The 17,362-nt window shown below is 41.9% G+C and overlaps 1 protein-coding gene across 4 annotated transcripts; it reads left to right on the forward strand.

Annotated features, from left to right (window-relative positions):
• The first annotated feature begins 318 nt into the window (after window positions 1-318).
• per3 (period circadian clock 3) lies at window positions 319-17,132 on the forward strand. Of its 4 annotated transcripts, none has more exons than XM_085353175.1 (22): window positions 319-498; window positions 4,708-5,135; window positions 5,560-5,720; window positions 5,827-5,945; window positions 6,239-6,437; window positions 6,609-6,660; window positions 7,396-7,544; window positions 7,720-7,798; window positions 7,886-7,992; window positions 9,603-9,759; window positions 9,933-10,041; window positions 10,346-10,474; window positions 10,601-10,709; window positions 10,804-10,915; window positions 11,024-11,163; window positions 11,283-11,447; window positions 11,615-11,866; window positions 12,186-13,048; window positions 13,156-13,342; window positions 13,593-13,779; window positions 15,250-15,400; window positions 15,484-17,132. In XM_085353175.1, the coding sequence occupies exons 2-22, from the start codon at window positions 4,849-4,851 to the stop codon at window positions 15,604-15,606; spliced, it is 3,837 nt and encodes a 1,278-aa protein (XP_085209301.1). In that variant the 5' UTR covers window positions 319-498; window positions 4,708-4,848; the 3' UTR covers window positions 15,607-17,132. The 4 variants fall into 4 exon arrangements, with proteins under 4 accessions (XP_085209301.1, XP_085209300.1, XP_085209302.1 ...); XM_085353174.1 differs by having other exon boundaries at window positions 319-456; XM_085353176.1 differs by having other exon boundaries at window positions 319-456; window positions 11,286-11,447.
• The last annotated feature ends 230 nt before the right edge of the window (window positions 17,133-17,362 follow it).

Genomic DNA, 17,362 nt, shown 5'->3' on the forward strand with positions numbered 1-17,362 from the left:
TCCAAACTCCCTGCTACGTGCACTGCAGCAGCTGGACCATGCAACGACTGTTCATTCATTTAGCGGTAGGGGCGGGGACGCAGCGGGCTGGTAGTGTCAGCGCTCGCACAGTGTGCTTCAGGCTTGTTGTTTCTCGGTTGCGTAACATGGGAATCCACGTGAATCGCCAGCAAGCCACCCAACAGACATGCCGCGGCAGACACGCCTACATCTGGTTTGCTATCCAATCCAATAATAAATGTAAAACCCACCTGCCCAATCATCGCTTAATGGGCGTGGTTATGCTATGCCGGGCTCACGTTGCACAAATGTGTCCACCGATCTGGGATGGATGACGACGTAGCTACGTGACTGAGATATAACTGAAACAAAATACTTTCTGATGCGGTCCGGTGATCAATTAAGGAGACTCGTAACTTTTTAATCTTGAGCCAAGACACGCGTGGAGCGGGAAAGGTAAATATTCCACCAAAAGACGAAAAATTGGGGGCGTAATTGGTGAGTTAGCTTTCTCGATAAACTAGCTAACCACCTGACGCACGGCTTCAGCTAGAGACAACAGTGGATGTAAACATGTGAAATTGAATCATTGCCTTTTTTGTGTGCTATGAAGTCGTTGCGAATGTGTATTATTGTGGTTTGGGCTTTTTGCTTCTCCAAGGAGTGAATGCTGACTTGACTGTAAGCAGTGGTGTAAGCAGTGTGTGTTGCTCATGTTAGCTGTATAACGTCTGCCGTAAGTCAGGGGGCTGGAGCTCACGGGTTGCGCTGTGTTGGCTGGCAAGTTGGTAACAAACTAAAGCTTTTGTTGCTCAGATTTGCATACGGTGCATTACTTAAAAAGCAACCTATTATACTTGCTAATACAGTAGCTAACAGGCTATCAGTTTATTGCGTTATTGCGACCTTCGTATCCAGTTACTGTAGGGGGCGCTGTTTTCACCAAGCAACCCGAACTCTCACGGCGGTTAAAAGGTCTTAACACTAAACTACATTAAGTTTTAGCTTTGTCGCTTTGTCCAGATGTGCTTACACAGCAGGCATGATGAGGCATGGGTGCATATGATTATTGAGATTGGCATGATTACATGAGTGGGAGTTAATTGCCCTCACTAAATGCTGTGTTTGTATTTTACTGTCTGAACCTTTCTGATACTTCCATAGACAGTGCAGGTTTTATACACACTGCGGATATTGCCCCTGATAAATACCCAGTATATTACAGCAACCCAGCTAAACCTGGCACACAAAAAACCCAAACAAACTGAAAATAAACTAATGGGAATTAATTGAAAAAGAACTAAATAAAAATAAAATAGAAATTTTAAAAATGTATATGAGAGGTCTTGATAGATAAAGCGCTATGTAATAACTCTGGGTAGGGGACTTCACTGAAACTAGAAGCTGCCCAGTGGCAAGTCAGGTGTGGTGCTATAGCTTCCACCGGAGTGGAGTTGCTGTCACTCCTTCAAAGCATTGTGAGGTGGCCTCTGGACTTACTTGGGTCACTGGGTTCATATGGTGAGGGGGAGTAAGTTGTAGGCTTCTGCTGAACGTTAACAATAAATTTAAAAAAAAAAAGCCTGTAAAACAGGTAATAATGTTGACTTTCAGTTTTGCTTGTGCAATAGCTTATCTTAGCTTTTTAGGTGACTTCTGGAAGCAGTCTGTGATGGTGTTGAGCTGTGTTGCAGTGTGCATGCAGGTTCAAGTACAGAGCAACAGCCTAGGTCAAGTGTGTTGTTGTGCTGCATAAGTGAGAAAGGACCACAGCATCCTATGTATGCAACAACAATCACGCGTTGTGTTGTGCACGTCAGTACATGTATAATATCTCAATAGCATAATGTTTTATGCATTCTGAATTGAGCAAATCAGTTATGTAATCCTCCTATGAAGACCTGATGAACGATGCAGGGTACTTTCACTCCCTCCTGCTTTTGCTTCTCAGTTTCTGTCCCTCTGTCTTTATTCTCAGTGTCTGGTCACAGTGCCATATGGACGTGGTGGCAGCTGGAGTTTGTTTAATTATACCAATACCATAGAGAAAAAAACTCGCCCAAGATGGCTGGAAGACAAGCGATTTCCTCTGATGACTCTGATGAAAATATTGGATAAAACAGCCTATAGAATCACAGGGTTTGATTTTTTTTTTAAAAACCTGCGTTTGCAGGGATTGCAAAAAATGTAAATGCATAATTAGTAACAGCTATTATGTAACCCAGTATCACATTATTATATCTGGCAGAGCCTTACCTGGTCTTGGCAGTATTGATGGATGAGATGTGCATAAATCGCAGATGCTGGGAGAGAGTCAGAAAGCAGTGAGTCAGTTTTATGGCCAGACAGCTGAGTAGTATTAAATAACATGGCAGATTGTGTTTGTTCACATTTGCACAGAACATTTTTTACTTGTTTATGTTTGGCAATAACATGCTCGTACTTTCAAAAGAAGACAAGTGTTTGCTTCCAATTTTAAAGCCTTTGGCACATCACCCATGCCCCAAGTTTAAAGTGGACATGTGAATATATTTCTAGCTCTATATTTTTTATTCTAGGACTGTAGGCTTGTAGTAGCTTTCTAAAATTTGTAATTCACCATAATCCTCAGGCCCTCAGTTTATTCTCCTTGACTCATGCTGTTTTACCTCTCATTGGAGGAAACCCTCCCTTTAAAGCAACTTGCTTATGATTGGATGATCCTACAAGCAGAGGAATTGAATGTGAGGTGGATGGGGATTCCAACTGGGGATGATTCTCTGCATATGCTGTTAATATCTTTGGAAATACATTTTGCCACTTATTTGAGAAAAAGTTCACTGGCAAGATTCCCAACTTTCATGATTGCCAACCGTGATTTTTTTCCATGCTGAAGATTATCTGCTTCCAGGTCGCATTGGCCTTTAAGGTGTCATGCATGATCTGTCTGTAGGGGTATGAGCAGTTGCTTATTAGGTAGGTTGACTTAATGATGACCTACAGAAGTGTTAAAGTTTTTCCAAAAAGTCACACTTTAACAAGAAGTGCTGTTGAAAAATGTAAGAGAAAAGATCTGTCACTGCACAACACTTTATTAAAAAATATGTTTTCACTGGCTAAATCTGAAATGAAATACTAACACAAGGACGTGTTTGTGGGCGTAATGCAAGAACAGGATCCTCAGTGTCATTGGTGGTCAGAGACCAAGCCAGCTGAGATCTGCAACAATAACGCCTTAGTTTCGCTGTTTAAACATGAATGTTTTCAATTTGTAAGGTGTAACTATGAAGACACTCAAAATAAATTTCCTGTGGTGGGAAACTATTTTTTGCAACTTTATTGTATTTAAAGTTTTGAGGGATAAACCTCTTAAATTTCTCCAAGTAGAAATATATGTAAACAAAACAAAAGCGATTTTCAATTTTTTTTGTAGTTTATTGCACTTTTTTGCAATTTATGTAATTACTATGCACTTAATGCATACATATTATTAAAATATGGGCTATAACAGTTGTATTGATGTATAGCAACTTGAAATGCTCCCACAAATGGCACTACAGCATGTAAAAAAATAATATAAGCTCTGGTGGACTTGGTTCTATAGTAGGTCTTAAAGGGTTAAATAAATATCGTCAAATAATCGTGATCTCAATTTCAGTGAAAATAATCGTGATTATCATTTTTGCCATAATCGAGCAGCCCTAGATGAAAGCCAAACCAGTTCCACACCATTGAAGTTCCAGCATTTTTACAAACCAATTCTGGTTCATCTGTTTCAGTTAACGATCCACTTTCGCTCTTCTCATTCTGCGTCACCGCCATGTGCGTATGTAAACGAAGGCACTGCGCATGCGCGTTTTACCCATATTCTATCACGATATTTCATTTTCTTATCGTTGCTCAACATTACACCGGTATTACCGTGAACGGTATGATATAGCCCAGTCCTAACTGAGAGACAGCTGCTTTCATAGAGTTCAGTGTTTCTGTTGTACTACCGGTTAGGGCTGTTCGATATAACGATATATATCGGATGACAATATAAAAATGTCTATCATTTCATTTTACGCTATTGTTTGTTTCGTGGTGTCGCAAAATAAACTGTTTACGGCAATATTTTTTCATCGTTTTGATGGTCACTGTAGTGGGTATATTAATTTCGTAAAGTTCTCTCTTTCTCTTATATTTTATATAACCACACTACGGACGGACAAGAGCCTGTTTTTATGCGTTGTGGTTAGCAACAATGACGGTAACAGCATCGCGTGTCCGCTTGTTTATGTTCCACATAAACCTTTCACAATAAAGCTCAAGATCCTGTTGAGACTTTTCAAAATAAACTGAATCACGTGAAAGAGCAGATTATTTACTGATGAGAAGTAAAAAAGAGTATAGTTTCATGCATCGCTTAAAACACTCGACTCCAGCTACATGATGCGCAGCTGGAAACACTTCCCGCAAGATGAGCCGCCCGAGATTCACAGAATTTACAGAAAATGTTACATTTTTGTGATTTATATATCGTTATCGGGACGATAGAATTCTTATATCGGGATATGAGATTTTGGTCATATCGCAGAGCCCTACTACCTGTACTGATTTTCCTAAATCTTGCCTCTGGCATAACATAAAACTTGATTAGTCCCACACGTGGGAAATTTGTTCCATATACCTTCTATGCAATAATAACTAAACTCAGGCTTTTTGTTTATTTTCTTCTGTTTGCAGTGGAAAAAACAGACCACTTCATCCAACATTCAGCACTGACTGAATGAAAGTCAGTTCATTGTTACCACATGGAACCCATTCCCTTTGGTTGAACATATGAAGACCCTTACCGACTATTGTAACTGGAAAGAAAAATAATTGATGTGTGACCAAAGTGTGGTGATGCCAGGAGGTGACAGCGGACTACATGGCGAGGAGCCTGCATTGCTGTCAGCCACAGCGAACGGTGGAGAGGTGGAGCAGGAGTTGTCCGGGAAGCAGAACGGCAGGGAAACGTCCAAGCACCTCGGGGGTGAAGAAAGTGGAGTTTCAGGTGGAGAGGTGGGACAGGAAGATGAAGAAATGGCGAGTGGTTCACACGACCTGTGTTCATCAACCAATCACAGCCCTGGAAGTGCTTCGGGATCCACCTCAGTTTCAGCTAAGAGGTATTTAACTCCATGTGCTCTCACCATTTAGCCTTTTTTGGGGACTTTCTATGGTGCCTTTCTGACCCTAATTTCTGCAAAGATCCACAACACCACGTGAGAGCTTTTTATCTATTACTATTGCTACACTGTTAGCATGTGGCTCTGACAAATGGAGTACAACACACTGTGACAACAGCCAGGGTTTTAACTTTCTTGCAGCATTGCAAGAATTTTGGCATAGAAGAAAACAAGCCAGAGTTTCCCAAAATAAACTGGGAAGATGCTTTTTACCAGCTGATCCTGAAGTTCTGCGTCTGTGCTATGATCTATTCATGGTATAATGGTGACAAAAATGCTAACTATGTCAGACAGAGTGAATCTTAACTACTTAAGTAACTGTGAGAAATACTTATCTTTTTATGCTGTTTCTGTGCATATGTAGCAGCGAGCATGCAGAGGCTGGCAAAGGGCAGGACCACAGAGAGGTGATGAATGCAGTGGCTGAGATGAAAAAGAGGCTTCCATCAGACAAACGCAGCCGCAGCAAAGCCAGCACTGTGGAGGCCTTACATTACGCGCTCAACTGTGTCAAACAAGTGCAAGGTAACCTGACTAAATACAGAAGAGTCCATGTAGAATCTTAAGAAAACACTATTTATTTTTCTCCAAATACTGATACTGTTTTTGTGCCTTGGTTTGTCACCTGTAGCGAATAGTGAATACTATAAACTGCTCATGCAAAATGGGCAGGACGAGCGGAGAAATGCCACTGTTTGCACCCTGGAAGAGCTGGAGAGAGTCACCTCAGAACACACCCTTAAAAATACGGTATGCACATCAAACTTAGATGCACAGGTCACAGGTTCTGATGTTATTGTCCCTTTTTTAATGCATCACTGAAGATGTCATAGGACCCACTAAGCATTTGTTTAGAGCTGTTCTGAAATCCTGTTTTGAGGCAGTCTTAAAGATGCAAATACACATGCATATGTACATTTATTTTGCCTCACTCCTGAGCGGGTGTGTGAGTGTATGTGTGTTTATTGCTTTTGTGTGTGTCTGTGACTTTGCTTGCTTGTGCATGTTCTTCTGGGTGCGTACATCTCTTTACCTGTTTGTAGGATTCCTTCGTGGTGGTTTTCTCCCTGGCCAGCGGCCGCGTCCTCTACGCGTCTGAGCAGGCTCCCAGCATCCTGTGCTGCAAGAGGAAGTTTCTGGAGTCCGCCAAATTTGTGGAGCTGCTCTTCCACCAAGATGTCAACGTCTTCTATTCACACACTGCGCAACCCCATTTGCCACCTTGGAGCAACTCGCACACAGGTGCTGTATTTTATTTATTTATTTAGATTAAATAAATAAAATACGGCACAGGGACGGCACAGTTTTGTTTTTTAAGTTAGTTTGCACATGCTAGTGTCTCAGTGGGTATCTAACAGAAATAATGAAAGAGAATATGGCTAACTGACTTCTCTCGCTTCTTTTTCTCTGTAGCCGGCGTTTTGTTTGATTGTGCCCAGGTCAAGTCCTTCTTCTGCCGAATCAGGTCAGTACTTTTTTTTTCTACATATCCCTTAATTCCTTAAACAATAATTTTTTTTTTTTTAAATGCACATTTAATAAAATATATGAGCTAAATTCCATTAAACCCTACATCTGATGTTGCCCTTGTGTATCCAGACTATAAACTGCAGTAATTTCAGGGTTTTTAAATTATGATTGTTGTTTTTTTATTATTAGAATTGTGTAACGTCTACAAGCTTGTGCAACTGTTACAAAATTTCCTGCAGGGTGTAATGAAGTTTCGTTCTGATTGTCAACTCTTCCTCTATAAGGAATTCCATCAATACATGCTTTTTAATGAATGTGTCTGTAGAAACTGTGCTCGGTCCATGGTGTAGTGGTTAACACATTCATTTTATGTGCAAAAGATTCCCAGTCTGAGACCAGGAGGAGACACACGCCTGGATAAATATGAGGGTTGTGTTAGGAGGGGCTTCTGGTGTAAAATGTGTGCCAAATCAAACATGATTATCCATCAGCTCTTGTGACTGAAAGTACCTCCATAGCCATAGAAAATATTCATTTCACACATTCTTACAAGAATTAAATTAGCTGTCATCAACTTGTACCAATAGATATCACTGAAATTTGAAGTAATTGTTTTCATTTTTCATTAGATCTTTATTTTAGGGTTTGAAACTGGTGCAGGTAACGTTTCCTGTTTTCATCTTTGATCACAATAAATTCTGATATGATTTTTGTGTCTTGTGTGTTTTAGGGGTGGGAAGGATCGTGAGGGTGAGATGCGTTACAACCCATTTCGGATAACACCCTACCAGCTGAAGGTGCAGGGATCTGGGAGCAGTGGGGAGGAGGAGGAGCCGTGCTGCCTGGCACTGGCTGAACGCATCATCTCTGGATATGAAGGTATGATACCGTGTTTGTCTTTTAACATGCAGCTTTGATGCTCTGATAGGTCAATGCAATTTTATCTATAATAACCCCAAACACTTTCTGAGAAACTCTTCTGGTATTTCTGATGAACTTATAACCACTGTTTATTCATGTTTTGCACTGGTGTTTATATGATTTGTGTATGCAGCACCTCGGATTCCCATGGACAAGCGCATCTTTACCACAACACACTCCCCTGGTTGTGTGTTTCTGGAAGTTGATGACAGGTCAATACACACAAATTTCCAGTCCCAAGCTTTGAAAATTAATGGCAGTGTATGAAAAGAGCTGATTTTTATGCTGACTGTTCACAGGGCCGTGCCTTTGCTTGGATACCTTCCTCAGGATCTGATAGGCACGTCGTTGCTGACTTGCATTCACCCAGAGGACCGCCCCCTCATGCTAGCCATGCACCGGAAAGGTGAGTTTGTGGGGAGGATGAGTGCAAAAGTTTAGTCTGCTGATAAGAAAACTCTGCATTTCAATGAGCTGACTCAAATTGTATATTTAAATAGATAGATATTCTCTTTTTCATTATACTGTACAAAATGCCAGACAAATAATAAAATAGCTAGTAGTAGTAGTAAATTAATCAACCAAAGCAAGGTGTTTATCCTAAGCATTTACACACGCTTTGAAATTATAAGATTTTACCTTTCATCACACAATAAAAATTAATTAATTAATTAGACAAAGATCAACCTGAGGTGATCAACAGCAAGTTAAATAATACACTATGTCATAATTAACAAAAATTAGGGAAAAATGCAAAAGCAGTGTTTGAAAAACTAAGTGCTCTTACTTCTTCCATAGTACTGTAGTTGAGAGAATAAGTAGAAACCAGGGTGCTGCTCTTGACGCAAATGTGAGCACCTCTATGAAAGCAGACATTTGGGCAGTTTGGTGGTCTGGAGTGTTAACATATCTGTTAACATGATGCAGAGGAGAAATGACATCAGCAGTGATCTTAAAGAAGGATTATTAGCCTTTTTCCAAGCAATTGGAATTCCATCATTCTGCAGTGTGAAATCTATTCACATTCAAGTGGAAAACATTCCAAACATTTGCCAGTCTTTCCAGGAGTGAACTTCCCAGACTCCACAGGCCTCAGTTAGCATTTTAAATGTTAAAGTTCATGACAGGACAATTAGAAAAAGACTGAACAAGTATGGCTTGTTTAGTTGGGTTGCCAGGAGAATGCTTCTTCCCTCTAAAAAGAACAACGTAGCACAGTTTAGGTTTGAAGAATAGAACAAACCACAGGACTCCGTGGGACAAATGAGACCAAAAATTGAGGTGTTTGGCCATAATGCACAACGCCATGTTTGGATGGCATCAACAGAGCATATCAGCACAAACGCCTCATACAAACTGTAAAGCACGGTAATGGGGCCGGGTGGGGGTGATCACTTAAGCTTGTGTTGCAGCCACAGGACCTGGACACTTCGGTATGCAGAGGAGTTAATGGACTGCAATGTATTCTACAGTCATTTGTGAGGGCACGTGTAAGCAGAATAACTACAACAGCCTGTCTGAAAAAGAAAAGAATCAGTGTGTTGCAATTGTCCAGACCTCAACCTGACTGAAATGCTTTCCCTTGGTTAAGAGTTATACATAAACAAATACCACAAACCTCAATGAAGTGAAGCAACACTGGAAAGAGGAGTGGGTCAGAATTCCTCCACAATGATTTGAGAGACCGATAAAGTTTCTGACATCATACAGAAAATTATTACTTCAAGTTATTGCTGCTAAAGGTGGCTCTAAAAGCTATTGAATCATGGGATATATTTAGTTTTTAACACACCGCTTCAGCGTTTTGGCTTATTTTAGTACTAAATAAATAGTGAAACAGTTTAAATATCATAATATTTTTTATTATTATGTCCTAATACAAATCTTTAGAATTGACAGTAATTTCTTTTTACCGTGACTGTATTTTTGTCATACATTTTATTTATTTATTTATTTATTTATTTATTTATTTATTTATTTATTTATTTATTTATTCTTTCTTCATGCCTTGCTTAGTCTTGAAGCATGCGGGCCAGCCTCCATTTGAACATTCTCCCGTGCGTCTGCACTGTCAGAATGGAGACTACATCACCTTGGATACCAGCTGGTCCAGCTTCATCAACCCATGGAGCCGGAAGGTGGCCTTCATCATCGGGCGCCACAAAGTCAGGACGTAAGTTCCATAAGCATAAAATCTAAACCCCAAGACGACAAAAATGTGTGCTGAGGTGTAGAGTTTGGTGTCTGTTGTGTAATCCCCCTGGGTTTCTGTGAAAATGGTGTGCGATTACATGAATGACGCAGTAACAAAGATAACATCACTCTGTTTACTGCCTTTGCCTACAGGAGTCCTCTGAATGAGGATGTGTTTGCTGCTAAAGCAAAGGAGTTTGTTCCAGTAACTCACGAGGAAATAAAAGATCTTCAGGCAAAGATCTATAAGCTTTTCCTACAGGTGAATATGTCGTTGCTGAATAAATGAATTCCAGAAAGCACTCACTTTAAATCCTTTGTTGCTGTAATGCAACAAAGGTGCTGGTATCATGCTGGTATCAGCGTAATAACATATAAAAGCTGATCATGTTTCAGTCCTGTCAGAAAAAGGGAAAAAATAAAAAAATGATTCATACTAAATGGGTTGGAGTTGTAGTATGTGTGGTTTTTGCTTTTTGGTTGCTGTACACAGGCTGAAAAAAGAAGCATTAATATCTGTTAAACAGCAGCATTAATCTGTTCTTCCTTGTGTCTCTTCTTTACAGCCCGTTCACAACAATGGCTCCAGTGGTTACGGTAGTTTAGGCAGCAACGGCTCTCACGAGCACTACATCAGCATTGCATCTTCAAGTGACAGCAATGGCAACGTATGGGAGGACTCACACCGGGAACCGGTAAGACATCACAGTGAGGTCATCATCCAGGAATTCACATGTCACCCAGTTGCCTAACTATCTATTGCCATGGTTACTCATGCACTTTTTTGGGGGGTGCTGTGTTCGTCTGTTTGTGTGTTCCAGATGACTTTACAGCAGATCTGTGCTGATGTAAACAGAGTGAAGAGTTGGGGCCAGCAGGCTTACCTGGATTCCAACCACAAAATTGCTTTCCTTGGAAAACGTGTCACAGGTATCGCAGTTTCACATCCACTGAGTACAAAACAGTTAAAATGTGTTTTTTAAAATTGGCAGATATTTTAAATGTTGGCTGTTTATTTTGCCAGCTCCTCTACCCTCTTCAGCCTCCAATGCTGAGGTCAGAGAGCACAAAGTGAGCAGGAAGCAAACACACATTCCCTCCTATCAGCAAATCAACTGTGTGGATAACATCATCAGGTGTGTGGCGATAAACATGACTTTTTTTTTCTGCAGCACTCAGTCCTTGTCATAATATTGACTCCTGCTTTCCCTGTTGGTTTGCGCACATTTCTTGTGTGTAACCAGATATTTAGAGAGCTGTACAGGTCCAGCCCTCAAGCGGAAGAGTGAATCTCATTCCTTGGTAACCTCTTCTTCCTCATCCTCTACCTCAGAAGATGACAAGCCTGCAGGAGCCACTGACACAGCTCAGGAGATTTCAAATGGTATAAACCCACACACAGCACATGGCTTAGCATTCTGTTACTTTTAGGGTGAAAGGCTGCAATGTTTCTGTCATATAAACTCGTTTTGCTCCTGGCATTTGTTTTTTCTCACTTTTCAGCAGTCGTGGTGGAGACTGAGGTGTCAGTGAGCCCTCCAACTCCAGCTGTAGTCGGGGCACCTCTTACAGACATCACCATGTCTACTAAAGCCATGAGTGTTGTCTCGGTCACCAGCCAGTGTTCATACAGCAGTACCATAGTGCACGTGCCACAGCCTGAGTCAGGTATATAAACATAGTCTTATATCATGAGTGAGACCTGCTCAGATGCTTCTTTTTTTTTCTCTCTTAATGGTAAAATTTCAAAATTCTCTCAGGAGTTTTGCACACAGAGAAACATTTAGTGCTTTCTTTTGACACTGCCCCCCCCCCCCCCCATGTTTTTCTGTTAGAAGCCACAGCACTGGAGGATGCCCCGATGGGCAGTGAGCCTGCTGATCCTGCCCCAACCCCTGTCCGTCCAGCTCCAAGCCCTGCCGCAGAGGAAAGAAGGTTTGTTGGTCTCACCAAGGAGGTGCTGTCAGCTCACACCCAGAAGGAGGAGCAAGAATATGTAGATCGATTCCGCCATCGCATCCTTCAGAGCCCTTACAGCTCATATCTGCAGCTGGACAACAGCTCTTTTGCTCACTCCCACCACCCAGGTTTGTTGAATATTTCTTTAGCAACGCAGCTGATGTTTTGAAATCTGACAAAGTGTTGGTGCAAATGTGTCTGTGAAGGTTCTCAGTCATCCAGGTCATCGTAGTCAAAGGAGCTTGCAAAGAAAAGCGTCTGGACTTCTTTAAGTTACTTGAAGACGTTTCACCTCTCATCCGAGAAGCTTCTTCAGTTCTAAGGTCAAATGGTGGACTAGTAACTTAAAGAAGTCCAGACGCTTTTCTTTGCAAGCTCCTTTGACTGTTGGTGCAAATTTTTGTGCAACTTTAATTAGATTCTATGATCTCTATACATTCACTGCAGGAGACTACCTGCGTCCACTGAGTGCCGGAGGTTGGAATCGTTCTCGAAAAGGGAAGCCAAGACACAAGCGTCCCAAACCCCAGGGTTCGTCAGACAGCTATGCCTCCCCTCCTGAACTCGCTCGCCGTGTCCCTGACTCCTCATGGCCCTCCTCAGAGTCCTCCCAGCCCCAGGTGGGAGCACCCTACAGCCAAACATCTCCAGTCCAGGTGCCATTCTTTCCTGTAATGGGGAAGCCCGGCCCGGAGCAATCACCCAGGACACAACAGCTGCCTGGAGCAGCTCCTACGGGGCTCCATCCTCCTGACCAGCTCAGCTACAACTTCAACATAATGCAACCTACTCAGAGCCTGCCAGGCATGCAGCAAATCCAAATGGAGACCATTCAGAATGTTCAGAATACCCAAAACTTTCACAACCTGCAACCCATAGCTCCAACACAGACCTTCAACCCTTCTTTCATGGCTCCAGTCATGGCTGTCATCCTGCCCAACTACCCCACTTTTACCCCAGGTTACCCATCCATTTATCCACAGTCAGCTCAGTTTATACTTCCCCAAATACCCATCACTATGACAGGGTATGCCCCTGTCAGTGCACCTTTCCCTCAGCCTCAGTTCCAGGCCCAGCCTGGTCCCCATTCTCAAACATCCCCAGGCCTTTTACTTTGCTCACCCAGAGCAAGTTCATCTGTCGGCGAAGAAGAGGAAGCGGCTGGGCCTACAGCTTTGTTCTCTAGTTCTCGCTCAAGTTCTCCACTGCAGCTCAATCTGCTGCAGGAAGAACTGCCCAAACCGAGTGAAGGGCAGAGCAGCACTGGGCACAACCACGCCGAGAGCCTCCATGAACAACATGCCAATGAGGTGAGTCAATCTACCACCTTTTATAACAGGTATGGGTTGAGTATAGGTCTGATAGTTTTCTCACTCTAAATTGCCGACTGATTTCTGACCATCTTTTTTATGATTAGCGTGATGTCGCAGGAGAGTCTGGCAACCATGATGCCCAGTCAACATCCAGCGAGCTCCTTGACTTACTGCTTCAGGAGGACGCCAGGTCAGGGACTGGCTCCAATGCCTCAGGGTCTGGATCAGGGGAGTCTGGAGGCTCACTGGGGTCTGGATCTGGCTCCAATGGAACCTCTACTTCACACACTGGTAAGAAAGGCAATATGCATGCATGCAATTCATGCAAAAACTGCCTTTTTTGCACCATATTTGTAAAGCATAAGTCTAGTTGTTATAGTTTTGACTTTCAGTTTCCAATGTCCGTGTACACCAAGCTTCTAAATGTTGCTGCATGATGCAAACAAGTAAAAGAATGCCATGCAAATGCAAAACAGAGGAACAGCATTTTCAGTTAAGAGTAGGATGGAAGGATGTGAATGAATTTTTCCCTGGGTTACAGGCAGCAGCAACAGCAGTAAATACTTTGCCAGCAACGATTCATCGGACACGTCACGCAAAGCTCGTAAGAGTCTGGAGACCCTGGCAGAGCACAAACACACCTTCGAGAATCAGTCGGAAAACTCCCTGTGGAGCATGATCCAGCACACGCCCGAGCGTGTCATGATGACATACCAGATCCACACCAGGTACACCAATACACTTAATTAATAATGGATAAAAGGGAAACGCATTCTTGAGAAAAGCTATTTTGGCATTACAGATTTGTGTGTGGAATTACTTTTGTGTCTTTCTTGTCATTTTCAGAGCGAACTCTGAACACCGCGCTCAGTTTTTTTTGTTTTTGTTTTTTAAATGCAAGATGACTTTCTGATGAAAATGTAAATCCAGTTAAAGATTAACAGAAACGTGTATTTGTTTAACCCATCACCCATCTCGTTTATAAACTGTAGATATTTCCAAGCTGTCCCTCCAATCGAGTCTGGCCAACAGAGAGAGAGTACATCTTTCAGCGTGGGTCCCGCCTACTTTTCAAACAAGTTTCTAAGCTTTAGGATTCACAAATCACATTTTAGAGCCACATTTGAAGTCAGTGTAATCCATTTGCGATCGAGCTCTCAAGTTTGATTTACAATTGCAAATGCGTTCTGTTTTATAGTAACAGAGGCACAAAAGTAACTAATGCAAGCATGAACAGAAATAATGTCAGCCTGTTCAGTGTATATCAGCATTGCTTCCCCCCCGTGACACTTTCACAGTGGCCTTTGAAACCTGGTGCTTTGTACTAAAAATCATTTATCTTCAATATAAAGTGAGGATTATACTCACTAGTTGACTGAGTAAGCGCAGTAAGGTTAAAGGTGAGGCTTTTATGAGGCTCATAAAGTCAAAACATGTGCAAGTGTTGTTTCTTTTGTTCTTTTTAGCAGTCCTTTTCATGATTCTCAAACACTGTCATCTTATCTAAATGTCTCACCTTGTTTAATGTGGCAAGGTATTTAGTCTTTTTGTCTGATGGCTTCGCTTATTCAAAGCCAAATGGTACAGCAAAAGGGCTACCTGCTGATTTGATTATGTAATGATATTATCTAATCGGGGAGTACAATAAACACCAAAGCCGTCTTCACAGTACTGTGCTTATTTATATTTATACCAGTTAGATGGACTTCTTATGCCTTATACATGTTTTCTTTTTTTATTTAACTTTTTTACAAAAGCACAAACAAGAAGACAAGCAATGGGTGAAAAGATATAAACCAAAAGCATACCACAGAGCAGCATGAATCAGCCTCAGAGACTATGAACCGCCTTTTCTACACTGAATCCCTTCAGTTTAGCAGGAAGTGGTATCTCTTTAATCCACCTTTAAAAGCAGAAAGATCATGTTGGTTTCCATTCTGATAAACTTAGGTCACTTCTTTGCATTCCCTCAAAGCCCATTTTGATTGGACAGGAGCGGCCAAGTTATGTCCAGGTTACATTTCAGGTGTGTCGACGTGCCATACTGTTTAGAAACCCAAACAAATATGCCCCTCACAGGTGTGAGAATCACCCCTGTGCAATACCACTTTTGTCACACATGGGGGAGACAGTTCATCTTCATGCCCTTTACCTTTTCTTCATCATCCTTTATCATCTCATGCTTTCTCTCCCCGCAGGGACCAGAACAAGGTTTTGTCGGAGGACAGGGAGAAGCTTCGAGTGCTTCAGCCCCTCCAGCCCTGGTTCAGCCAAGAGCAGAGAGTGGAGCTGGCTGAAGTCCATCCATGGATCAAACAGCATGCCATCCCACAGGAAATAGACACACAGGTATCGCCACGAATCACTCACTGTGAACATTTTTGTTTTCGTTTCCTGTGACCGTGTGTTTAATGCGTTGCTGTCTCTCTCAGGGTTGTGTGAGCTGCAGCTCAGGTGCAGGCATGTCCCACCCCACTCACCCAGCTGCACCTGACAGTTCCTCACTTCTGGAGAGCCCTCAGCACGACCCGATCGGACTCGTGGTTGACACTTGAGAACTCTGACCAGAAATCACCCGTCATCAGGTTTACAGTGTGCCAGCCCTGTCAGGAACCTCAACAACTCTCACCATGCATCTCTTTTGACCAGTCTGAAGGAGTGGATCCCTGTGCTTTAGTGTAAAATCTAATATGTTTAATAAAGGTCGCAGAGGCTGGACCAGGCCCTAAGGAACAGAGGAGGCGAGAGATGGGCATTTTCTTTCACTCTGCTTAATGTGGCTGTTCTTATTGGACCATGAATATTACATTTTTCCTTTTATGTGTTAATAGAGCCCCTAATGAGGGGGGTTTAGGCTGTATTTAAGACTGTTCAGATCTATGAACCATATATGGAAAGTGCCCTGGGATAAACATGAGCACTGTGTGTACACCTGGTCTGTAGAACAGGAGTGACTGGCTGGGAAGATGAAGACGGTGCTGGCCCAGAGTATCAGAACATACGTCAAACTCTTCTCCAGTAACACTGAGTCCAGGATGTACAGTATGTGTACTACATCAGCTCCTTCGGTGACATAATTAAGACATTGTGATTTTTTTTTTTTTTTTTTTTTTAAATTAATTCACCCCCCACCGAGGGACACTAAGATAAAAACACATTTGCTGCTTTTCTGTTTTAGGACACCTAGATTTGAATATGGTGTTGTTACTGGAATTTACACTCTTGTTCCGTAGGCTTGTTTCCTTCAAAGCGTTCTCATCCCAGGGTATCATATACTGTCGTTCTGGCAATGCGGACATAAACACAAGGTGTTCTTTGTGTAACTTGTACAGAGTAATAATATCTGCTTTAGAAGGCTGTGGTTTGTGTCCTATTTGAAAGCTTTGGAAACCAAAAGGTTCTTGGTGAAGTTTAGGTAAAGATTGTGCTTTTGGGTTCTCAGCGTTAGCCCTACATTGCCATCAAGCATGTATGATGTCCTGGGAATAAGAATGGGCCGTTTTCCGCATTTTGATCATTTCAAATTGAACTTGGTGCTAGAAGACACATCTAGCCCGTTACTCAAAACTTCCTGTAGCAAGTCCTTTCTCCACCGACCTATCCTGCCCGGTCATCGCCCTGTAATACCTGTAGCTTACCTCTTAATTGTAAACAAACACAGTGTGGCCCCAAATTTCCGCTCATCTTGTGTTTACTAAGTAAATGAATTTCCTTCTATACCCTGCAGCTGTCTGCCTGATTGGATGCATGTTTGTATGAAAGGGAGACCGGGAAGAACTAACTAGCCTCTTGTAGTTCTGTGAATGTTTCGTTTCTTCTTCCTGTACTGAATTTAAATCACAGGTGAGCTTGTGGATGTGTAAAAGTGTGCGTGCTGGCCGACTGCGAGCTGCTTCTTTCGATACACTTGTCCAACAGTGCAAGACAGAACGTGGTTTTCTACCGTTTTTAGATTGAAAGTATATAACAGTATCATGTATTTTATAGGAAATGTACACAAAATGAACTTCACAAAGTGTATAAAAAGCCATTTGTCTTGAATTCAGGGACTGTTTGTGACACAAAGGAATGAATAAATGAGATAAAAACCTAAATTGCAGTTTGACATGAGTGTCAGTCAAATTTTTACATAACATTAAACTCATGCTCCTGGATTTTATTTTATTTTATTTTTTGACTAAAGAAGACCTTCCTCCTAAATTTCATGTTTGAATTTTTAAAGTTGAATTTGATATTTTGTCATTTGAGGAGACTCCTGGGCAGAGCAGGAAATGCTGGAGAGATCATATCTGCTGGCTTAGAAATGAAACT

This window comes from Diplotaxodon limnothrissa, linkage group LG5, assembly GCF_057381915.1.
Source record: "Diplotaxodon limnothrissa isolate DT_005_m linkage group LG5, D_limnothrissa_male_GT1.1, whole genome shotgun sequence".
Taxonomy (NCBI): Eukaryota; Metazoa; Chordata; class Actinopteri; order Cichliformes; family Cichlidae; genus Diplotaxodon; species Diplotaxodon limnothrissa.